Here is a 23,182-nt window from a genome sequence, read left to right as displayed (position 1 = left end):
CGCTTACAGCATTAAAATCCCAAGCTACTACGCTCTCACAATCGGCCCCAGGCCCGGCCTGGTCAACGAAACTTAAAGTAGAAAAATCCACCTCCGAACCACACACTATCTGATTTGTTACTTCAGCAACTGGCGAAGGGCGTAGACAACAATTGCTATGGACTACAGGTCCTTGGTAGACGATTTTCAATGATCGGGTCATTGATTTTGTCACAAGGGTTCGCGGAGCTCGGTGCGGAGGATAAATAATCAAGCCGAAAGTTTAATTCGAAAAGCCATGTGAACACGCCTTAGCCTCGCACAGGGACCAACGTCTTCGGGTCGACAGGAATGCACGCATTTATCTGGGCAAACAGCTACGTACTTCCCCTTGTTCAAAACAGATGAATGCACGAAGTTGATGGCCTGCGTACCAACATTATGTGCAAATCCCACAAGCCAAAACGTGTGATCCGTGCTGCCTTCGCGTTCTTCCAAGTGGAAAATCTCTTCTATGGAACCAGAGTAGAGTTCTGTGACTCCGAAAGGTTTACTCCAGAAAATGTCTCCGCGGGACAATATGTAGGAACCTGGATAGAACACTGATCAACAGGTACGGCTTTGATTTCTCCCATGGAAAGGGGATAATGGAGATCGGAGAACCGAAGGAGTTGGCCGAGGGATGGAAGTGATGGTACATCGAAGATACGGTGCTGGTGCGGATGCGTTGGGAACCGAGCAAAGTTATAGACGAGGCGGCCAACAATCGGCGGAGAGCGATTGAATTGGGGGGTGTGGACGTGTGTAACAAAGCTACCTGCTCGTGCATCCACGGAGTACTCATGGAGCTGATCGGCTACGTCGCGATGGCACGGTGGGTAGATGGTATATGTGGGAAACGATTGATCCCCCACGTTATCATCTCTGGTTTAGAAAGGCTGGAGCTACAAATGGAGGCAAAATTATCTACCCCAAGTGACGAAAGTCACCATGATCCTCCTGAGAGGTCGGACAGGTTGGTGGTGGATGCACTTGATGCAGAACCCGCGATGGCTGGGCGGGCTAGTCGTCAGAACCACGTGTAGGAGGACAATAGAAAAGCATACTCCCTACCTCTCAGTCCAAATTTCGCTTGTTTGGTAGTTCAGGAGCATGAGAAATGAATGATAATTGGAAATTGAAGGCGGACGGGCTCCCTACGGTTGGGAGGTGCCGCGCTCTGATGCGATGAAACGCAGAATCAGCGTCGCCACAGTAAAGCAATACAGCTGCTAGAATCGTCGTCTGATTGGATTCACCAATTATTCAACTGTGATGCTTGAGGGTTCATTCAGATTCTCGGTGCAAGTAGTAGCGTGACCAACAACGTGTTCGCAGGTCCCACACAGTGCATGCCGCCTGAGGGCATTGAGTATAGATACTGTTAGCTGTCGACAGAACGTACCCTTCGGCCAGAGCACGGAGATAGCGAGAAAAGGAACGTGAAGAACATTGCCAGAATCCCACGATCTTTTCGGAAAACAGGGTCGGTTTGCCCTGTTAGACCAAAGAGTATTCTAATTCGAGTTACCAAAGGCAGCAAGTTGCGATACATCGACACGGCATTTCGCCCGATCACCAGACGATGGTGTCTGGAAGATGATTGGGCCCAACACCAACAACAAACGTGTTATCCTGACGGTGCGAGTACAAGTTACGGAGCGAGTCTCTCGATAATCCAATGAGAAGTGTCCCCTTGGTCTCGACGGTAACGAATGCGATCATGGAGCCGGCTAGGTTTACCAGCCCAGAACTCAACCTCCCTAACAATGAAGTGGTGAGCCGTAGATCTGCGTTGATATCCGTCGACCTACTCGGGCACTATCCTCCAACCTCCCCAGAATTCCGGCATTGGCACAGTTCCCCGTCCTTCCTCCACGTCAAACCTTTTCACTAATTGAGAAAACCGTGCCAACACCTCATTCTCGCCGACGACAGAGCTTTGCCTACTGGCCCATGCACCAATCTGACTGCCTATCGGGCGTGATCGGAAATAGTCTTCACTGTCTTCCCGATCTACCATTTCCGCAAGCCCCGCCACACGGACTTGTCTATGTAGTTCCCTCCAATAAAAGTTAAGGGAAGCGTGAGGATTAGCCTTTAGCTCTTGAGATTTCCTGGATGTATAATTCGTGTAGATCTTGAACCCTCTATCATCAACTTGTTTGAGGAGGACCATGCGGGATGAAGGCACCCCTGACGGTGTTGCCGTGGATAGCGAAACAGCCTCGGGTTCAGCAACGCTTGGATTGTTCTGCGCTTCTAGGAACCAATCACGAAACTGGTCGAGCGGGGAAGACTTCACATCCCCAGGCCTCAAAGTCACTTCTGATTGGTATTGATTATGGGTAGTGACGACGAGTTTTGCATTGGGGGCGGAAGTATCACTCATTTCCCTAGATGCTCGAAGCCTGTTCGCTACGTGTCGTTCGAACGTATCGGATGTGCGATGACAAAAAAGTGGGAACCGAGTGGTGGCATATCTCATTTGCAACTCATGACGCGGCAGAATCCGACCGCTGTGAGTTCAATCTGGTTCATGACCAAACTGCAACAGGTGGCACAGGCTGTTTCTCGCACAGTTTCCGTCTCTCATCCTCAGTGCGAATTATGACTCCTGCGATAGCGAGCCGGAGACAAAGGGGCTTCGGCACCCCATAACCTCACCATCTTCACACTTCCTAATTATCGAGTCTCAGCAATTCTGCACTGTGCAACATCATCCCCTGCAATTACGAATTGAATTCAGATCGGGGGTATCAAATCTAAATGTATAGTCAGGATGTCGAGCACACATCGGGCATCCCGTGTTCTCATGTCCTGCTTTACCACACGAGGGCTACATGCAGGATGCGCCTTTATGCCAACTTCGGGAGACTAAAGCTCGGCGGAGATACCTGACGCTGTTGCCACTCGCTTACGTCCCCGCTGGATGACCTTGAGACCCTAGGAAGCGATTGAACGGCCTTTCTGAAGTCTCTTGTTTCAGCTCTGTCTAGATTGATATATGCATTCAAGAAAAAGGCTCAAGCTGCGAAAGAATTGTCTCCGTTTATTTGGGGGTTGTGACTGCCGAATTGGTATCCATGACCCATTTGGTAATTCTGAGATGATAGACTGATGAGGGGCTAAAGCAATAAATATTCTTGTGAAAATGGCTTCCAAGCACACTGATTTTCTAGTCTCGCATGGCCGAGCTCGAACTGAAATGGGCTTCCATCTTTTCTCCGCGCCGACAGCTTAGGTATATAACCGCTGCCTCATGAGCCCGCACCGAGTATCTCCTCGACTTCCGCCCCCGCTTCTGTGCTGTTCACTCTTACGCGTCTCTGTCGTGAATCTCGCCCGCCTTAATCTATTCCGTGTCCACGTCACACTTTATTATCCAAAATGCCTCTTATCGTGTCGCAAGTCACCCCCGGAGATGGCAAAGTAAGTTGGCAACAAAGGTTCTACGCTCAAGTTGTCTAAATCGTCATCTAGACCTACCCAAGGACTGGTGGTAAGGACATCGAATTCTTTCCCTCTGCATCATGTGTATTTCAACGCAATAGACCGTGTCACGATCGAGTACGTTGGCAGTCTCGAGAATGGGCAGCAGGCAAGCATGGAGGTTCCCATGGCATCATGCCGCTGTTTTCACCTGGGATACCATTAGATTGACAGTTCCATCGAGCGTGGCCCAATGATGTTTCAAATCGGTGTTGGGAGCGTGTTACGGTGCTGGGATGAAGGTTTGTCGATCAATGCCACGCTGGAGCTTGTGCTCACGATGCATTCGGGTGCTGCAGGAATAACCAGGCTTTCTCTAGGCGAGCGCGCCATCATTCATGCATCTTCTGAATACGTACGTGGCTGATTGCACTTATAGTTTTGTGTTTGATGCGCTCATTTATTCGTCCTGGTCCAGTGTTACGGCCAACAGGGCTTTCCGCCCATCATCCCGCGAGATGCCGCTTTAAAATTCGAGGTGAAGCTGATCAAAATAAATTGAGGACCTCGTGGCTTCCGCATCACCATCACGCCTAATTGTATCTTTCACATCAGCATACCATTGCACTAGACACCTTTAGAACCTGTATACACATCCTTTCACCCAAATCTTTTAATCGTGTTCTCAAAATGGTCTATGACCCATGCTCTAATCGCACTGCTCTCTTGCAAGCCGGACGAATGACGGGCGGCCAGGTTCCTCCTGAATATCAGCTCGCTCTGCAACATGCACAGACACAGTCGATGGTAGAGCGACGACCTGGGGAATAAATGTGTGCCTTGCGGTGTCGCAGGGGGCAAATGGGCGAAATGGAGTCCCGCGTGCACTCCTTATCATGTTCACATCAAGAATTAATGATGCAAAGGGACTTCAGACAGTGGGATTCGGCAGAGAAAAATATGGCAAACCAAATTAGCAAGGGGACAGAATAAGTATCTCCATCCGTCCCAACAGGGCCAGGGAATCTGCGTTGTTTGATCCGGATCGAGGTTAACGATGATTCGAAAGACACCCTAGATCCAGAATCATGAATGGTGTCACAGTGTTGGATCGATCATTAGAACATCCGTCAGTCATCAACCATGTTCCTGAGAACATGTGCAAGCCGCTCGCTAAAGAATTCCTTTGGGACACAAGGATGAGGAAAACTTACATAGGACATATTCGTGTCTAATTGGCCACAGATGGCGTTGATCGAGCGCATTCATGCGACAACTCAAAAGGGACATGTTGGGCGCTCACGCACCAGCTCGTTCCAGCGCTAATCAGCATCCAACCGCATTTAGGACCAACGATCGGAGTGAAATCTTCCAGCCCATGATGCATGGGGTCGCGTAAGATCGGGTGCATGGTGAAACATTTTGCGACCTTGTAAGTACCTGACAGTGTTGATTGGCGTTGTTTCGTTCGCACTCCACCGCACCCCACAGAACGTTTGCACTGACATTAGACGTTCTAATGTCAGCCGGGTCATTTGGAAACTTATTGCTCGCTGACTGATGTGTGGCTGATGGTCTGGAGTCCCTAACGATTCGTGGCCCTCCCTACCGGCGAATCCAGGGGGTCATTCACTGCTGGTCCTCGTGTCTGGTCGGCCGCCGGCTTACTTGAAAATAACCGAACGCTTATTACGCCGCATGTATATTGTGTGCCGCTCAAATAACATCACTTCCAGACGCCCGGTACTGGTGATGTGTCAGTGAGACAATGATCGAAAGCCAGCATTTAGCCGATGGCTTTTCAAATGTCAGTCGCCAACAATTCCAAGTCGATTATGTTTAAGTCTCGTTCATCATGCCGGTACACTTTGAAGCATGCGCAGATATCATGGCACTATGTATATATTTGCGGCAAAACATGGAGTAACAGGGAGTCGAACCCTGGGCCTCACGCAGTCACTCCTGCGAAGCGTGCGCTCTACCAACTGAGCTATCACCCCCACACCGTTCAGTGACATATAATGATCAAATCATATTTAATAGTCCGATATTTCCTTTAATTTCTCAGGCACATCCTACAGATGTCGACTCCTCTTGCAGTTTCGATCAACGCGGGTATCTGAATCACCTGATGGCTCCAAATTTCTTTGATTTCTCAAGTACGTCCCCTTATTTGCCCATGAGTATTTCTCGAGTGTTTGGTAGAGGCTGGGATCCTGTCTAGGCCGGTGTTTGGCCCCGTTTAGAACGCAGACACTCATACATCATTGTCCCATTGCTGGATTACAAGTCATAATGCCACTTCGGCAACATGTCCCACACGCGGCGCAGATGCGCCCCACATCCATTCCGACACCGCCTCTCCGATGCATCTGATTTTGTGCTGCAGCGTCCGGTCCAACCCTTAACATAGCCTTGTTGTACTATAAGTACCGCATATACACAACTAATGACTTTCATGACCATTGCCCCTCTTATCTAGAATAACTTTTGGTTTTTCCCTTCGTCCCTCGTTATAGGGCGAGTGTAGCCGCCGAGCACTACGCCTAAGTAGGTGCATCGGGCCAGTCATAACAACACCCATGGAGTGTTTCATCTGCCTGGACACTCCAACGTTAGTCATTTGCGCGCGAGTCTGTTGGTAACATCGCTACCCGCCGCTGAAACAAACACCCCAAATGATCTCCTACGGCATCAACGGACGTGACTTTTCTGGGTGATTTACGCGGAGTTGTCCGAATTTCTTATCAGTATCTCGGCATTCCGGATCCACTTACCCTGCATCTCCGGTGATCCGATTGCACTACATTAAATTCATTCTTCCGCGTAGAAACAACTCGCTTGGTGGCCTGTCGGCGTCAAACCCAAGCGTTATGAGTGGCTATTTAATATCCAGGGCATCGGGGCATCGGACATCCTTTGGTACGGCTAAATTGATTCATTACTTCCCTTTAAGACTGAGGAGCGCTGCTTCGTCTCAGATCTTTGTCCCGGCCTATCCGCCTTCGCCATTGACTTGGCAGTGCTCAGCAAGTACTAGTATTCAAACATATGCGTTTACTTGTCTGGATCAGACTTTGGTTGGTTGAATCGGTTAATGGATCTAATATAAATACCGAGTCATCAAATGCGCAATGATGGCGTTGATCTTGCCTCGCGTTCCTCGTATTTGCTGCTCATCCGTTCCTAGGCGCTATACGCTCTATTTGACCTGTGAAAAAATCAATCGCTTCTATATCGATCGACCTTGTGTTCTTTGTCCGGCCATCTTCAATCGTTACATCAATTTCCTCGACACCCTTCACTGTTACTGTTTCAGAGTGCAACTTATTTGGCTTGTATGCGACGATTGACTGTAGCCGAATGAATTAGGCGCGCCCATCTTTGCAGTGTTTTAGTCTTCCATTATGTCCATTGATCGTACGCACGTCAAGGGTGTATAAAGTCTCGCGACTTCGAGGGCCACTCCAACCAGCCATCCTTCCCCGGCCACCCCAACATGAATTCTTCCCAATCCAACGTGCCTGATTGCTATACTTGCCAGAGAATTCGCAAGAAGGCAAGCGCTGCTCTTACTTCATGCGTATCGCCATGAGGCTTATCCCCCTCTTTTCTTACGATTAGAAATGCCCAGGTGTTTCAGCTGCGGGTGCCTGCGAAGAGTGCGTTAAGTTTGACTTGGAGTGCTTGCGCAAGCAACCCAAGCGTCCTGCTTGGTTCAAGGTACATCTTTCTGGTCGATGAATCGTTGCCCTGTAACACAATATTGCCTCAACAAGGATCAAAGGAAACTCTCTGAAGCCAGATTGCATTGCAAGTCATGGATTGCCGCTGTGCGCCAACGACCTACCAATGGTATGGGATTTCCGTCTTTCGCGAAGTGGATGTCCCACTAATAAAGTCTTAACATGTTGGTAGAGATTCTTAACCTATCTAGCTTGCTTGGTGATGTTTCGGTTCAGTATGGGTTTGGGGGAGCCGGTCCTTCCGAGATGATGGATGCCACCGATTTGCCTGCCTGGGATCGCATTGAGGCCAGGGGGAGCCACGGTTCTGGTCATATTGCCTACGAGGAATCTCATTCCATTTCACCTTTCGATGACGACCTTTATAGCCCCTCATCATCTATCGGGTCAGGAATTTACAGTAGTGGGTTTGATGCGAGTTCCTCCCCAGGAGCCATGAGCTTTTCCGAGGCTTATGCATCTGAAACTGGACACACCACTTTCGACCCGAATGCTCATCTCGAGCTGATACATCGCCATCGAAGCGATGTCGTGTATTCGGAGCCTTCATCGATCCCAAATGCCACCACCTCCCATTTCAACGTTGAATCATACTTCGAACACATCAACGCTCTAGGTATGCCGTTGAATAACGTCTCTCCGACCAGTCCCTCCCCGACTGCCCTTTACCTGAAAAATCCAAGTCTTGGAAACCCACATCAATCTCATGACATGGCCTCCGTCCCCCACGAATTCAAGGATAGCAGATTCGATTGATTTTAATAGATTCATTACAACTAGAACTTATCTTTTTCTAATGTGATGGGGTTATTTTAGCCATTGACGTGACTTTCATTTCGTGTCGCAATTTGGATTAGGCCTTAGAAGAGTATAGATATTGGGCCTTCATTATATTGTATGCGGAGATTTCGAATATTATTCTTGACTAGATCCGTTTCTCACTGTTTGATGAGATGTTCGCCTTGTACCACTTCGTTGCTTGGACCATGACCGTGTGCCTCTGCAATGCTGTATGCTTCGTGCTTCGTGCTTCAAGCAATATTGTGACGCAATGATCCAGTGGAACACTGCGATTGATTAATCAAGTGTTGCTGGCGGGTCGGGTTGTTTCGTGGGTTGTCGAACACCAAGTCATCCATATTGGGTACATACGCTCCCGGAAGAGGGACGGAAGACGGAGCTATCCATGGGGAAGTTTTCTTGTTAAGGATGTACAAGCATATATAACTACACTGATAAGTGGATAAGGTGTTGCGAGAGATTTGGCACATTGTTAGCAGCCGTCGGTGATGGGGGAGACATACTCTGCCAGGGTATGTACGGAGGGAAGGCGTGCCACAAAGCGACTGGGGAAGCAACGCATAAGCGAATCGCATGAGCGCTGGATAAGTAACGATTTCCAAAGCTAGAAATCGGGCTGGCGCGGCTCCGAAAAGACGCGGCAACATGCGAGGGGCGTGGAGCGGAGCATCAACAGGGCTGACCTTGGGGCGCAGGAATGTAGGGAATGAAGAGTGCAAAAGCTCGCCAATAATTTAGTTTGTTGGACAAAAACTCATGGAATTTGGAGGGCGGGAATAATAAAATAGCCTGGGAGGTGATCAAGAAGAATGGTGGTTCAGAATGTAGTTTTCCCTACCAGCATCGCCACGTTCGGGATGAATCGCCAGCCGCCTACATGAATTGGTAATGACCCTCTGTGGCGAGGTACGAGCCCTTGAATAGGCTGTGTTTGGGTTTCTTTTTCTTTGCGGGGGTAGACCAATCAGTTGATCGTGAAAGCAGTCGACTCCATTTCCCGCTCTTCTGGGTTGTTGTCGACCGACCGGATCCGCTCGTCCCAGAGATAGACTGAACTTCTGCTGCGTAGTGTTGATCCGGATGAGTATCAGAAAGGAAGCTATCGGGGGTTGGCAGAATGTCGTCATTTCCGAGTATCTTGAGTGCTTTTGGAGGGAGAGAGACTTTGCCCGCGCGAGGGGGGTCCGCATCGTCCGCTTCAATAAAGACGACGTCCCGAGTTCTTTCGATGCTAGTTGCGAGTGACGAGATGCTCTGGACAGAGTCATCAGCGTATGGACGTGAGGGACCTGCGTCACTCAATGATCTCGGTCGGGACGATTTAGCAGAATGTCTCAAGCCAAGGGTATCAGCACTCTGCTGCCTAGAGACTTCGCGAGATGGTTGAACAAAAGAGGATACGTTGTGAGGAAATTCAGTGGGCGACATAAGAAGAAACTGAGGTGGCTCCTCCGTGGAGGCGTGAGGTTCGAGGGGGGAGGTATGGAGGTCAGTGCGATCCAAAGGAGGGAAGGGTGGCAGAGACACATCCTGGCGAATTTGAGCACAAGAGTTTATAATCTTAGTCTGATCGGTTAGTTGCCCGGAGGCGGTTTTGTTCGGGCGCTGTTTTAGACTGGCCGGGTTCATCGACGCTCGCTTGTGCATTGGGTTAGGCACCACAGGCTTCGCCAGTGATAATGATGACACCCGTGTGGGTATCAATGAACCTTCCCGTTTAAGTCGGAAATCTGGGCGTGAGGCCGGCGGCAGCTTCGCATCCGTTGGTGGGAGACCTCTCGTGTCAGAGTCATTCCATCGCTGCATCGTTCCGACATGGATTACATCCGGGCATGTAATGTTCGCGTTCGAACTCTGCATTGGCGTTTCTTTCTCACGATCCTGATTTAACTGTGCGCTAGTGCACCGTCCATTCGTTCTGGTTCCGTAAAAAATTGTTTGTATGTTGTCCTGAGACGTGAACTTCAATCGTGCGGCGTAAGACCGCAAGTAGTCCTGCCCACTCTGCTGAGTCACATTCCTGTTCGAACCCAGCACCATGCGCAAAGCCCTACAGCAAGTTGTTTAGAAAAGTGCATCCATTTCTGTAAAATGGTGAAACGGGAGACTGACCGAATCTGTAGATTTTGTGAGTCGCACAATGTGGCAACTTCGTACACATCTACACTTGTAGCTGGCGAAAGAGTCTGATGCATGGCATGTTTCACAAGTTTAGCTAAGTGTGCCAACTCGTAAATGTTGCTGAGAAGGAGCAAGGCACTGAGTACAAGGGGGGCATGTTGTAATGGAGTGATCAGGCTCCCAGAGTAGAAGTACTGCAGCAACGCCTTCGTGATCGGATACGGTTCGGAGAGGCGCAACATCCTCGGTGTCAGCCTGGGATCGGGTCGGTCTTCCGGGTTGGCAAAGAGTTCATTAGGTAAGGAGTCTGGAGAGGAACATCTTCAATGTCGGTCAGGATATGCGTCGAGACGACCTTCTTTGCAGCTTCGACATAGTTGATCCGCTGACGCTTGAACCACGGCCAACGTTCTTCTACAAGTTTACGAGAGCATTTAATTTTCCTCCCGTCTTCGCAAAGGATTTCAAAATCGGCAAAAAGCTCAGCTTCCAAGGCGTCAAGGCCAAGAACTTGGCCTTTGACAGGGGTTTGAAGGGTGGGGAAAGTATAAATCCCAAATGTTTCAAGTTCAACGTGCACAGCATGGCTCCAGTTGAGGATGCGATGATTATAGTCCTCAACCATGTTCCCCGAAGGATTTCCAAAAATGACATACGTATTAGCATCCCCCCACAATATGCCACGCGTCCAGGAACCAGTTGCAAGAACAGCTCCAGTATCAATGCGTGACCACGTCATTTCGTTTAGGTCAAGTGCCCATATGGAATAACACTGGTAGGACTGAGACAGATAAGTCCCAGCGATGATGAGGTGATTTCCTAGGATTGCTCCAGTAGGAAATCGGAGACCGGGTGGGAAGGATGATCCGTTCATCATATCGGATCTGTCCGTGGTATAAAACGACTTTTCGGTTGGCGTCAACACTTCAAGTTCGCGCTTAACATCGGAAAACTACGGGGACAATGTTACACTATGGTATGGTCAGAAACAAGTCCCAGAAGGCGTACGTTATAGTTGCTGTACAAATGAATCTCAGCGGGACGCTCTAAGGATGGTACGTCGGAGTATGGGCAAAAGACGAGCCGATCAGAGATTCCTTGCGGTGGGTGGGGAGGTAACACGCTGTAGCTGGGGATGTGGCCTTCCCCACCGGGAAAAATGCAAGCTCATCTGTTTTGGTTGGAACCCCTTCGCGAACAGGGTCACGAATCACTGTTTGCGGCGCGGTGGCGAGGCTCCTATACATCCCACAATGTCGCGGATACTCTCTCCGCTCGATCCACCGTTTTTGAAAGAGATCAAAGACATGAATATCATCAAGCCAGTCTTGGGAGGGCATGTCTTGTCCACCGATAACGAACAATCTCGAATCAGTGACTGAGGAGAGGTGCGCATAACGCGGTCGAGGAATTAGTGGGTCATGAGTAGGAATACAAGAAGAATGGGGTGACACATTCGGAGGTAGGGGGTTTGTCTCAGCGGCTGGGATCCATCGGTGTTGTACAAGTGAGAAGAATCGCACATCGTTGAGTACGCCGGGGAAATTGTTGTTCGAGACGTATCCCACTCCTCCAAATATAACAAGAAAACCGTTCCAACTGTCCGCACTATGGAAGTATCTTGAGGCTGGGGCGTGCGGAGCGCTGCCACTCTCCGAGGGTGTGATATTCTTCCACTCGGAAGTACGCAGATCGAGGACGTACAGGTCAGAGGTCAATCGTCGAGTTGCGCCGAGACGACCGCCAAAAAGATATACTCTGTCACCTACGACTGTAGTCGATGCTCCTACGAGGACCGGAGGAACTTCACCAGTCATTCTTCGTGTCGAAGTCGTCAGGCTCGAGAGAGGTTGAATGGCCATGTTGAGGGTTGCGTAGCGGAGGGAGGGATGACGAGGGGCAACCCTGGATGTTTCTTAGATATAACTACCGACCAGGCTCAACTCACCCATCCCCTGACCCAGGGAAACTGTTGATCTTGGTTTCATTGGCATTTCGGTCTACACGCGGGTCACAATCATCAATACTGATATGAAATCGTGATGCAACCCGGCATACGCCGATAACGCAGCAAAGCGGGATCCGATTCCCACACTCACGTGCAATCAAACCACCTGGGCCTCAGTATAGCCATCGAGCGGCTACCCCATTTTTCCAACCTTTCCCTGCACAAAAACACTCCGTCGTCACACATCACTGAGTCAAACACGTCAGAAATGAACGGCATCAACACCAGGAAGAGACCACCTGAGTCCCCCCCACCTAGCTGTGCTGCTCCATCAGCCCTGAATCACCTACATGTCATATCCGTGCATACCCGATCCCGACCCGACTTCCGGACCTCCTCCTTCCCCACCTCCGGAGTCCTACCCTACCGCTGTCCGTTCCGATACTCACCTTCGGTCCTGGCAACACACCTCCTTTTACCTCCCATGCCACCTCCACTTCTCCTCCCCTGTCTCCGTCCACTCCGATACTCACCTCAGACTGAACACCACCCCTCTCGCCACCCTCCTACTACTCCTCCGCTCCTCCCTCACAACACCTCCACCCTTCCGTCATCCTCCTACGCTTCTCCCGTCCGCTCCGATACTCACCTTCGGACCTGACAACACTCCTTTCCGCCACTCCTCCCTCTTCCCTTTCTCCTCTCTCTTCCCTCTAGTACTCTTCCGCTGACCTCCCGCCAAGTTACGACCTTCCACCGCTGTCCCGTACTTCGTACTCGGGCACTGTCAGGGCACACCCCACCTGACCCTGTGCCGCGCCGCCCTACTCCGCTCCCCCGCTATCACTCCCTGTTTCTTCTTTCTTTCTATTTCCGTTCCATGGTCGACTTCCCCTTCTCTATGTATTACTACACACCTAACCCCGCTCCCCGATCGCTGCGCGCATTCCCGCTCACAGAGCAGCACACCTCTGGGATCTCCCACAGAGATACCCAGGGGAGTGCGGCTGTGTGCGGGGATGACGTGGCTCCTCCCACGTGACCCCAACCGCATGTATATAATAGCACCTGGGGTGGGAACAGAAGAAGTAGCCTTCTTCTCAACTTCCCACTTCAGGTAAGTACTGTAGCTTCCCCCCTTTTAATGATAATCCAACTTCCCACTTCAGACTAAGTGGTTGGGGACGCTCACCCCACAACGGGACCGCCGCTATGCATAGCCGACACCTGTCCCATCAAGTCCCTCACGCCGGGACCTTGCTGCTTTCGGAGCTGTCCCTGACACGCACCGCTCATACCTTGCTCCGAGCCTCCATCATAGTCCCTACCTCGGACTTTGACTCCACCTTGGTCTTAGTCCATTGCATTGGTGACCTCATACTACGTAAATGTCAGGGGACGACTCCCGGGTCTCCATGACCCTCCCCTATGGCCCACAGCCTCAGGTCTGGCCAGCCCTATCCAGGGCACAATCTACTGTGGGTAAGGAGATGAATAGATAAACAGTAGGTAAGGTACACTTGCCTACTGTGGGTAAGGAGATGAGAAGGAAGCTAACTTCTCATCTTCCCACAGTGGCCACCATATCAGGAAAACTTCCGGGGATACCCGGAAGTCACATGAAGGCAGGATCCGGGGCCGGACCATGCGGCGCACGGAGCATGCGGTGTGGGAATGTGCGTGGGAAGCGTAGCGGGTCCGGACGCGGGTCAGGGTCCGGGCTAGTCAGGGTGTGTGCCCTGACAGTAAACACCATTGCCAATATTCCTCGGACTTTCAACCCCGCCTCCGTAAGCTCTGCAACCTCTGAGCTTCGCGGATCATCTTCAGCACTTTCGCCGCTTGTAATGTATCTCTCGCGTTTTCCCCTCATCCCTATTTGGACTGCTGCTTCTTCCCATTTTAGCCAGTTAGTCATCATCCCCACTTCTCCTCATCCTCCTGCCCCTCTGGGCCTCGCCCTCCCTACCTCCTTTCGGACGTATCACAGGTTCTGCCTTATGACCTTCGGTACCGCTCCGCTTCTGTCTACCCTTTGTTCCCATTCGGACATCTTCGTTCCGATTCGGATCCCCTTTGTTTCCTTGTGCTTTTGCCCCCTCCATTATATATATCGGTGCTTGTACATACTCATTTTGGGCTCAGTCCGAAATCGACCTGAAATGCCCCCTAGAGACTTCCTGCTCACCTACTGTGAAATTAAGGACCAAATGGACAAACAGCAATGGCACAGCGCTCCGCTTGAGTCACTGAGGCCAAGGTCCTTCCATGCTAAGTCTCCAATTCCACTCTGGAGTCGTCTGAATCCGCGCCTCATCTCTAACACTACATGTGTAAATAATGGGGGCAACATGCCTATCCCCACGATGCGGAATCTGAATGCCTGCCTACTCTCGGCCATTGATACTGCCTGGATGATAGCACAGGCGTTTGTCAAAAACCCCGAATGAGGGTAACGTGTGTGAATCCGAATGCAGGCAGGGCTCAACTAGAGGGGTTCCAAGAGCTCTGGTAGTGAACCAAAGCTTCTCCAGGAAGCCCAAGTCTGCTGGGTGGTACAAGAGGCTCTAAGAAGGATGCGGCCTCAGCGACTTGGTGTCAGGGGATGGACCCTGGGTCCCCATGACCCCTCTCTCTATAGCCCACAGCCCTGTGTGTAAACAGCCTATCCTAAGGCACAACCTACTGTGGGTAAGAAAGTGAGAAGAAGGTTAACTTCTCACTTTCCCACAGTGGCCCCAATATGGTGAAAACTTCCGGGGATACCCGGAAGTCACATGAAGGTAGGATCCAGGGACCGGAGCATGTGGTGCATGGATCATGGGGTGTGGGAAGTGCATGCGGGAAGTGGAGTGGGTCCGGATGCGGGTCCGGGTCCGGGCTAAGTCAGGGTATGTGCCCTGACATCACCCTCCCTCTAAGCCACTTCCCCCTGAAGTGGCCCTAGTCCCCAGGTAACCTGTCCCTCAGGTGGTTAGAACAAAAGCAAAAACAAAAATAAAGCAGGTGGGAGTGTGAAAAGTATCTTACTAGTTTGGGGACGGTAACGTTCCGTTCCCCATTCACCTCAGGCCTCAGATGTCCGTCAAAGTATATGCTTGGATTTGCTGTATATTAATGGGGTAGAAGTAAAGGCTGATCCGCCTTTTACAGCTACCCCGAGGGTTTATATACAATCTAATACATTCTCGGCACAAATAAATAGAGAAGCTTCTGCGACGCTAAATTAGTGTCGCGACATAATTATTACACAACACAACATCAACTGATGTTGTGGGCGGAATATAGACATGGGCCGGGGCCTCACATCCTCCTCCCTTGCGATATTAAATCGCAGACAGGGTACAAGCATATATACACAAGGGGAAAGCAAGCATTTTAAAGAAATAAAATTTTAACATTCTACATACAAAAGATGTATGCAAATGGGGGCACACTCATTGCAGGAGGCTATAATAGTAGTTTGTAGGCGAAGCCCACTTAGAGTTTCTCCTGGAACATATGCACCCGGATCTTGACAACAGTGTTGTCGATGATGAAACGACTTTCTCGTTGTTGTGAGTACCATCGTCCACTGTGATGATGTTGACAGTGCAGGTTGTCGATGGCAGAGTTGTCGCCGACGAAGAAAATGAATAATCAACGATGAAGGGTACAGAATATACAATCAATGACAGCATTGTCGTTGACGAAGGTAAGAAGTTATTAATCAACGACGGCATTGTCGTTGACGAAGGTATGGATATGAGGGGGTCAGTTCCTCATTCGTTTATGCGGTGCAGACCTGGACGGGCCAGAGCCGGATGGGCGATTCGACGTAGTCCTACGAGTCGTCATGGACCTAGCTGCGTCAACAGCGACATCGTCGCTGAGATAGTTGTCATCGTAGTGATGAGTCTCGACGTCAGCGTCATTCATGGACGAATCCTCGTCTTGACGACGGTGCGAGTAATGGACATGGTGCGCAGGATGGCCGCGTCCATGAGAAGAGGAGGGAGCATGCCCTCACACTGGTGGTGCGTGGGCGGATTTGTACACCGACGAGTGTGCATACGTCGGAGGGGGGTATTGTGGCAGAGGTGGGGCGTTTGAATACGCCACAGGGTGTGGGCTCACGTACATCATAGGTGGGTTTGAGTACAACGTTGGGGGAGGGTTCGAGTACATAAGTGCTCGTTCCTGACGTTGTAATGGGTCTATCGCCTAGACTCGAGACAGAGAGAAGGGGGAGGGTGGTAGTGTGTGCGAGTGTGGTTCGTGAGGCCGGGTCTTGGTCCGTGGGTGCTACTGAGTCTGCAAAAACCTCAAACAAACACTCACCTACATCTCTCTTGGACGTCAAGGCTGAGTATTATGATGTGAGGGGTCTTAGACGTGAGCAACTAGCTCAGAGGGGGCGTTAGGGTCATGGATGGCGTCTTTGCCACTTGGATGCAACTTCTGCTTGTCCCTTCACGGGTCTATTCAATACTAACTTGTTATGTACAAGTTGTTATCTAGTTTATATATGTTTGAAATGAAATGAATGGACTGGGGGAATGTAAACGGGCTGTTAGGCAACCGTAAATGATGAATATCCAATTGGGAACAAAGAAACAATAAAAGAAATATGAATGAATGGGGAATATGTGACAACGGGTCCGAAATGGGAATTGTGAAAATTAACTCCGCAACAGTTCGCCACAGCGCCCGCCTATCCTCCCGTCAGCAACCTCCTCGTCTCCAGCTTTCCAACGAGCCCCTATTCGTCCCAATTGGTGCAGTGGTTCTTGAGATGTGGAGAGGGGGTGAAATTGGCGGCGTGGTTGGGCGTGGGAATTTTTCTTGGGGTTGTCGGGAATGATGGGGAAAATAGGGAAAAATAAGGAATGAGTTTGTAGAGTGTTGGATAGTGATAGAATGAACATCGGGAGCGTCAGAGGGTATGTGGTATATGTTGGTGGCCAAATTCTGCAGAATCCGACTTTTTGCGGTACACGGAGTTGTCCCCACAACAACGTTGAATTTTACGACGCTCACGAGCATTGTCAGTCATTGGTTTTATCCATTGACATGCGAGGATGTACATCTGTGCAATATGAGCCAGGGGGTACTGGTCGGGAAGTCTTTTCGCCTCCGTCTCAATGTCGTCATGCGACATACGCATTTGTGAGGCGCAGTTGTTTGTGGCCACCCTGTACCAGTCGGTACAGGTGTCGACATCCTCTTGCGAGGGCTTGCCCATCTTGAACGACCAGGCAAGATGGTACATTGTAGCATAGAACCTCACACCTTCTTCGGTGTGTATGTAGTTTCGAACCAACTCGAACCACTTAGGTTCTTTGTCATGGACGAGCGCAGCTGCGTCTGGGAATTCGATTCTATCGACATGGTCGATGTCGTAGAAGCAGGTAGGAAGGGCCACCGATCGACAATATGTCGGTGGGGGTAGGGGTTTGTGTCACGACCCGGCGTTCCCCGGGGCCAGACGACCTCCTCCCTGACCCTCTCCCATGCCCGAACACTCCCCGCACACTCCGCTCGCCGCCCGTCGCCGTCTAACCACTTCCCGCCACCTCTCCACAACCCCTCTCTTGATTGTCGTTGAACGACCTAGCGGCGCAGAGCGCCGCGACCTGTTGTCCCATGTTTCGCCGCACTTTGTTACCTCGTGGCGAAGGTCACGCTTGACCTTCGTTGTCTTGAACACGTGCTCTTTGTTTGTTTTCCTCCTTCTTTTCTCCGCCCGCAATCTCCGCGAGATCTGGCAACTTATTTCCTATTCAGTTTCCTAGCGCTTATATACAGCTTGTGTTACGGGGATGGGGGAAATTCCCCATTCCTCGATCCGTTCTTATAGTGGGAAGGCGAGAGTCATGTCTAGTTTGTACCATAACTGGAAGTGTAATCGATGAGTGGTCCCAGTCTGGCCTGGGAGTGGGCGATCGAATTCCCATCGATCGCGATGGGTGATGTAGTGAGCTATTAAGGGATTGATGATTGATAGTCGGAGATATCAGGACAGAAGGGTCAGCCACGGATACTTGGTGCTCCTCAATGGAGCGTACCATGTGTGAGGTCGCGACTGGTGAGATGGGTGAGAGCCTCGCGTAGTTGCCATCGGGTACTTGGCGTTCGCAGTGTGAACGTACCGGTAGCGGGTTGATATCGTAGGCGTGCAATGAGGGCTGACTATTAAGGCCTTCGGTGACTTGGCGTTCCCAAAGGGAACGTACCGTTGGCGGGGACATGTGATGACTGGCAAAGGAAGAAACAGACGGTGGATGGGCGGCTACTTGGCGTTCGCGTAGCGAACGTGCCAGCATCGAGGGTAAGTGGGCCTCATAGTGTTCATGATCACCCTGATCGTGATGGGACGTCGTATGTTGAGTACTGGGGGGAGAGCGGAGTGATGAAGACCCATAGGGTACAGGTTCAATAGGACGATACACACGTTGAGAGTCTTCGACTCTCGACTTCGAGTTCTCGCGGCGAGGGCCGTTAGAGGACTCGATATAACCCGACTTATAAGACATAGTGAGAGTTGTACAGTCACACAGGTTCAGTTGAGTCACAGGGAGGGTTGTTACAGAAGACGGTACACGAGACAGTTGTAGAGCAGTTGTTAGTTAGCGGGAACCGCCTTCGGCGGTTTCCGTACATGACGCGTGACTATCTACAAATGGTAAGGTCGCGGGAAATCCCGCGAAACACAAACAACCTCGGCCAGCACCAAAACCCCAATGGGGAAAGCTTTGCACGAGGGGGGGGAAAGGGGTAGAACGGGTAAGGAGGATAGGGTAGCGGGATAGAGGACGGAAAGGAGAAAGAGGGGAGGAGCGATAGAGAGGGGAAGTCTTTGACCATGCGACGGATATGGTCGTTGGAGACTCTGTATCCGTAACAGCTTGTAACTAGTGCTTGTACTGTAGTTCGAAATCAACTAGAATTACCCCCTAAAGCTTACCTCTGCCCCCGTGAGACCTCCGACCTTCTAAGTATCGGGACCGCGTCGAGAACGAGGCGCAACGCTCCTCCTAGAGTCGTTGAAGCCGAAATCCCGGCTCACTCGCCTAAGTAGCCTCAGCCTCGAGATCGGTGGGGTTTATCCCTCGCTAAAGCTCGGTCGGGTGTAGGACGCCTATTCCACTAGCGGGCAACGCTCGGTCGCCTACAGCTACCCTCGGCGAAGATTCGCACGGTTCTGACAGTTTGCCATGCACTTCAGTGAGTTTGGCATCGTAGTACTCGTAGTAGTGGTAGCTGGGTGGACAGTTCGCAACGAATTCTTCGAAGGGGGCATCAGGGTCGATGACCCATTCGCCTTCCATCTCGTCATCATCGGACGTGGGAGCCCATCTCTTGGAAGAGGTGGTTTTTTTCGATGGTGCAGACTTGGCCGATGCAGGATCCACTGGGCCAACCCCAGGGATAACGATGGTTTGGGGAACAGTGGGCCATGACGACGAGGGAGCAGAAGATTGAATCGGGGCGGGTTTGGGAGATGCAGGGCGTCCCCTTGCTGTGCATGTGACTCTAAAGACGTCCTCGTTGAGTTCATTGTTGGCCTTTCGGAGGGATTCGATCTGTCGATGAAGATGGTCATTTTCAGAATGCAGGTCGTCGGCCTCGTTCTGCAGCATCTCATACTTATTCCTGAGCTCGTCAAGCTCATCATTCCTACGTTCATCTTCGAACATAGTCTCTTTACATTTCTCGAGTTTCTTTTCGATATGGGCCCACACGACTTCCATAATCATTTCGAGTTGATTGAGCCCTGTCTGCGTGGAACGCGGCAGGTGGGGGTATTTCTCACTCACACTTACGCGAGTGGGCAGGACCAAATGGTCCTGTTTTGGGGTTAAAATGCCCGTGCTGGGCGCTTCAGGGGTGACAGTCTGAGCGACTGTGGAGTTGTCATCCATTGACGACATGGCAGCATCCATGGTGGGACTTACAGGTGGGGAGTTTGGACTGGAGTCTATGAGGGCCTCCTTGATGGGGGAAAGGTCGAGGGAAGAATCAGCGAGGGGGGATTCAGTCACGTTCATTTGAGCGATTTCAAATTTGATGGTAGGAAGCAGGATTTGATCCCGCTTTTGTCGCATTTATCCGATATTATTCGGATATTCCCGGACTTGCCAGTTTAGGCAACTCATGGCTTCAACGCCATAGTTGGCCATGATAAGGCATTGATATCTGCTGGTATCGGACCGGTAGGCGACGTTCACGCCGCAGTCATGATGGTCCGCTGGATCTATTGTCCAGCGTCTGATCCCGTTGTTGATGGTTCAGTTCCTCGACGTTCTCTACCCCTTGTACTGTTAGGTAGTCATCCAATGCAATTAGATCGTTTACGTTGGCCAAGGGTTCCCAAGTAAGGTCACCAAGTCCCCATCGGACACAGAACCATAAAGACTTATCGTCGTCCCATCGATGGTCGACGATTTCCTTAACCTGGTATTCCCATTCTGGGTCGTCGCCAAAGTCGTAAAATACTTCTATGGCATGCCCAGGGAACAGCACAGAATCATTCGGCTCATGAGGTGCGAGCTGTGAGACGTGGAACTTCGCAAAGATATTTCTTTGCATTGTAGGTGGGATAATCGCCCACGTGCAGAGCCGGCTCAGATACCCGCTTCCACGATTAGAAAATCACTTCTATTCACGCGATGACTTGGTACGGATTTGATACCTAAAAATATTGCTAATTCGTACGATTCTGACGGTATCAAAAACGTCCCAATTGGTGGAGAATTGACGGAGTTCCGTGTTGGAGAAGTTAGGCACAGCAGGTCACGGGCATGTGTGGGCATGGGAATCTCAAGCAGCAACCCAGAATTCCAGCCTCACTCGTTCCCACAGCGTCTAATAAATTGGTAAAAATGCCATTGGCTGCGTGAGATTTATCTCCGGCTTCATTTCCAATTTAGGCTCTTAATTCCACAAATCCGTTGAGATATCACTTATTTCTTATATTTTCATATTTTTGCATCATTTCAGTTATTGATCAATATTCTTTTATTGATACTGTTACCCTTTTTTATTATTTCGCCTAATAAGGTATGCAGGTGCCATATGGTACCAATATTTCATCAATTATTCTAAAAATAATTGTTCCTTATATCCTGTACATACCGGATTTTGGAAAAGAAGTTCTCCCCTCCCCCATTTTCTCTAAGGTGCTAGGACGCGCTAGAGAGGGTGTGAGTGTGTGGAATTCCAACAGTAGGAATAAGGGCAGTGATCTAGCTCACAACGAGTGAGTAGTGGACACTGAGCCCGGACCTTGCGGAAATCCCGGAGAACCCACACAGAGTTTAAGGATCGAGAGTGTAGCGAAGTCTAGTCAAGAGAGAAAGTAGGAGTTTAGGGAGTTTGGCCCCACGAGCTTAGTCGGCATAGAGAGCCGCAAGCCCTCTTTCAGTGTCAACACTGGGGGAAGCCTGAGGACATAGTTTGATGAGTCCTCAAATACCTCCAGTATTTTGTAGGGGCCAATATAAGTTGGCAACAGCTTATGTGCCCTCCCCTTGGGGAGGTTCAGATCTTTCGTTGAAAGATATGCGTAGTCCCCTTTCTTCAGTTTGGGGGAATCAGGGCGCCGATGTCGGTTCGCCTGGATAGCCTGTTCTACACGACTCTTAATAATAGCATTGTGAGCGGCCTGGATGTTGTCCAGGGCCCGCTGGGCAAAGGATTTTACCCCCGGCAATTCGGATGACGGCAGAGACATGGTCATCTGTGGGAGGTATCCATATACCAACTCAAACGGGGCAAATCCCGTTGATTTATTTGCACTTGAGTTCAACGCGAATTCTACCATGGGTATATGCATGGCCCAATCTCGCTGATCAGGTCGGACAAATGACCGAAGGATCTGGACCACCGTCTGGATCGCTCGTTCTGCTTGGCCATCCCCTTGAGGATGGAACGCGGTAGTTAACTTGAGTTTAACACCCATTAGTCGGTGTAACTCAGTCCAAAATTGAGACGTAAACTTCGTGTCGCGGTCTGACATGATGGATGTTGGCATGCTGTGCAAGCACACGACATGTTGCAGGAACAGATGCGCCAGCTCAATAGTCTTGACCTGGGTCGTCACAGGCACTAGGTGAACCTGGCACGTTAGATGGCACAGAACTACCCAAAGGTAGTTATAACTCAGGCTCATCGGGAATGGTCCGACGAAATCCATGGCGATTGACTCCCAAGGTTTCTCAGGGACTGGGAGCTGGTGAAGCAGTCCCGGATATCTGAGTTTGCTTTTCTTGGTCGTCTGGCACGTCCCACAGGACGTGCAGAATTTCTCGACATCAAAGACCACCAGTAGTGTTTGCATATGTACTCGAGCGTCTTCTTGACGCCGAGGTGACCAAGGATTCGGTGTGCATGCTCGATCGCGATGCCCATAATCCTCTCCCCTTTATGAATAGATTCAGGGAGGACAAGTCGTGGTTTGCCTGAATCATTCAGACGAAAAATTAGGCCATCGACGATTGAGAACTTAGGGAAATCCTCAGGTTTCGCGAGGATCCCTTTCCAAGCAGTGTGCTTGGAGTAGCCGTCTTTCACACTCACGATGAAAGCCTTGTCCTCTACATGAGGACTGTCAGGGCACAGCCCCTGACCCCACACACCCTCAGGTACCCTTCCCCCATTTTCTCCTATTTTTCCCTTCACTGTTCCACAATCCCGTGTGCATGCAGACCGTGGGAACGTTCTGGGCGAGTTACTCGCCCAGAAACCATCACAGCCACAACCGTGGGAACTTTCTGGGCGAGCTGCTCGCCCAGAATCTTCCCACGGGGGGGTGCCAATTATGGAAAGTCGGCAAAGAGCCGAAAACTGTATAGTTCCCGGCTCCCATTTGTAGCGGCTTCACAGGAGGTTGAGAAGGTTACCCTTCTTCTCAACTCATTTCCTGTGAAGGCTGGGGCTAGCCCCCTCAGTGAGTTTGAAGACCTCAGACTGGGACTAGATACCCCAGCAACTCGGAGGATCCCCTTGGGCCTGTCACGGAACGAGGGCTGGGCCCTGACAAGGACGTAGTTCTGCCAATGGCGGCAGTACATCTTCGAGGGAAAGCTCCCTCCTCCCTTGACGATCGTCAGGGGTATTGAGCTCGGATGCCTCG

The 23,182-nt window shown here is 50.7% G+C and overlaps 5 protein-coding genes and 1 non-coding gene across 6 annotated transcripts; 2 read left to right on the top strand and 4 right to left on the bottom strand.

Moving 5' to 3' along the window:
• Positions 1-1,405: 1,405 nt before the first annotated feature.
• On the bottom strand, positions 1,406-2,603 carry EI90DRAFT_3091497 (uncharacterized protein). The gene is made up of 2 exons (XM_039062390.1): positions 1,833-2,603; positions 1,406-1,781 (listed from the first exon to the last, which is right to left on the bottom strand). Exons 1-2 carry the CDS (start codon positions 2,504-2,506, stop codon positions 1,673-1,675), a joined length of 783 nt encoding a protein of 260 aa, XP_038908404.1. The 5' UTR covers positions 2,507-2,603; the 3' UTR covers positions 1,406-1,672.
• Positions 2,604-3,501: 898 nt separating this feature from the next.
• On the top strand, positions 3,502-4,170 carry EI90DRAFT_3091492 (peptidyl-prolyl cis-trans isomerase II; the record flags this gene model as incomplete). The annotated part of the gene is made up of 4 exons (XM_039062389.1): positions 3,502-3,619; positions 3,677-3,752; positions 3,810-3,865; positions 3,929-4,170. Coding segments are annotated over exons 2-4 (184 nt in total), but the record flags the coding sequence as incomplete, so codon positions are not given.
• A 1,199-nt stretch (positions 4,171-5,369) lies between these two features.
• EI90DRAFT_t283 lies at positions 5,370-5,450 on the bottom strand. The gene has a single exon. It is a non-coding gene; the product is annotated as a tRNA-Ala (tRNA).
• Positions 5,451-6,450: 1,000 nt separating this feature from the next.
• On the top strand, positions 6,451-8,090 carry EI90DRAFT_543018 (uncharacterized protein). The gene is made up of 4 exons (XM_039067770.1): positions 6,451-7,009; positions 7,075-7,173; positions 7,230-7,305; positions 7,369-8,090. The coding sequence occupies exons 1-4, from the start codon at positions 6,950-6,952 to the stop codon at positions 7,950-7,952; spliced, it is 819 nt and encodes a 272-aa protein (XP_038908402.1). The 5' UTR covers positions 6,451-6,949; the 3' UTR covers positions 7,953-8,090.
• Positions 8,090-8,757, bottom strand: EI90DRAFT_543025 (uncharacterized protein). Its single transcript, XM_039067771.1, has one exon. The coding sequence runs from the start codon at positions 8,642-8,644 to the stop codon at positions 8,228-8,230; it is 417 nt and encodes a 138-aa protein (XP_038908401.1). The 5' UTR covers positions 8,645-8,757; the 3' UTR covers positions 8,090-8,227.
• A 113-nt stretch (positions 8,758-8,870) lies between these two features.
• Positions 8,871-11,980, bottom strand: EI90DRAFT_3022561 (uncharacterized protein; the record flags this gene model as incomplete). Its single annotated transcript, XM_039057789.1, has 5 exons — positions 8,871-10,047; positions 10,110-10,425; positions 10,509-11,070; positions 11,127-11,136; positions 11,178-11,980. 5 exons carry the CDS (start codon positions 11,978-11,980, stop codon positions 8,871-8,873), a joined length of 2,868 nt encoding a protein of 955 aa, XP_038908400.1.
• Positions 11,981-23,182: the final 11,202 nt, after the last annotated feature.

Source organism: Cantharellus anzutake (assembly GCF_015039405.1).
Source record: "Cantharellus anzutake strain C23 chromosome Unknown EI90scaffold_161, whole genome shotgun sequence".
In the NCBI taxonomy this organism is placed as follows: Eukaryota; Fungi; Basidiomycota; class Agaricomycetes; order Cantharellales; family Hydnaceae; genus Cantharellus; species Cantharellus anzutake.
The sequence above is the reverse complement of the archived record's forward strand: the minus strand, read 5'-3'. Positions and strand labels throughout refer to the sequence as shown.

Excerpts from the sequence above, each read along its gene's own strand:
- EI90DRAFT_543018 (XM_039067770.1), top strand. The coding sequence starts at position 6,950 with ATGAATTCTTCCCAATCCAACGTGCCTGATTGCTATACTTGCCAGAGA. Across the intron at positions 7,010-7,074 it reads GCCAGAGAATTCGCAAGAAG|AAATGCCCAGGTGTTTCAGC; the intron begins GCAAGCGCTGCT and ends TCTTACGATTAG. Across the intron at positions 7,174-7,229 it reads AGCGTCCTGCTTGGTTCAAG|GATCAAAGGAAACTCTCTGA; the intron begins GTACATCTTTCT and ends TGCCTCAACAAG.
- EI90DRAFT_543025 (XM_039067771.1), bottom strand. The coding sequence starts at position 8,644 with ATGTTGCCGCGTCTTTTCGGAGCCGCGCCAGCCCGATTTCTAGCTTTG.
- EI90DRAFT_3091497 (XM_039062390.1), bottom strand. The coding sequence starts at position 2,506 with ATGAGATATGCCACCACTCGGTTCCCACTTTTTTGTCATCGCACATCC. Across the intron at positions 1,782-1,832 it reads GGTTGGAGGATAGTGCCCGA|GGAGGTTGAGTTCTGGGCTG; the intron begins GTAGGTCGACGG and ends CTTCATTGTTAG.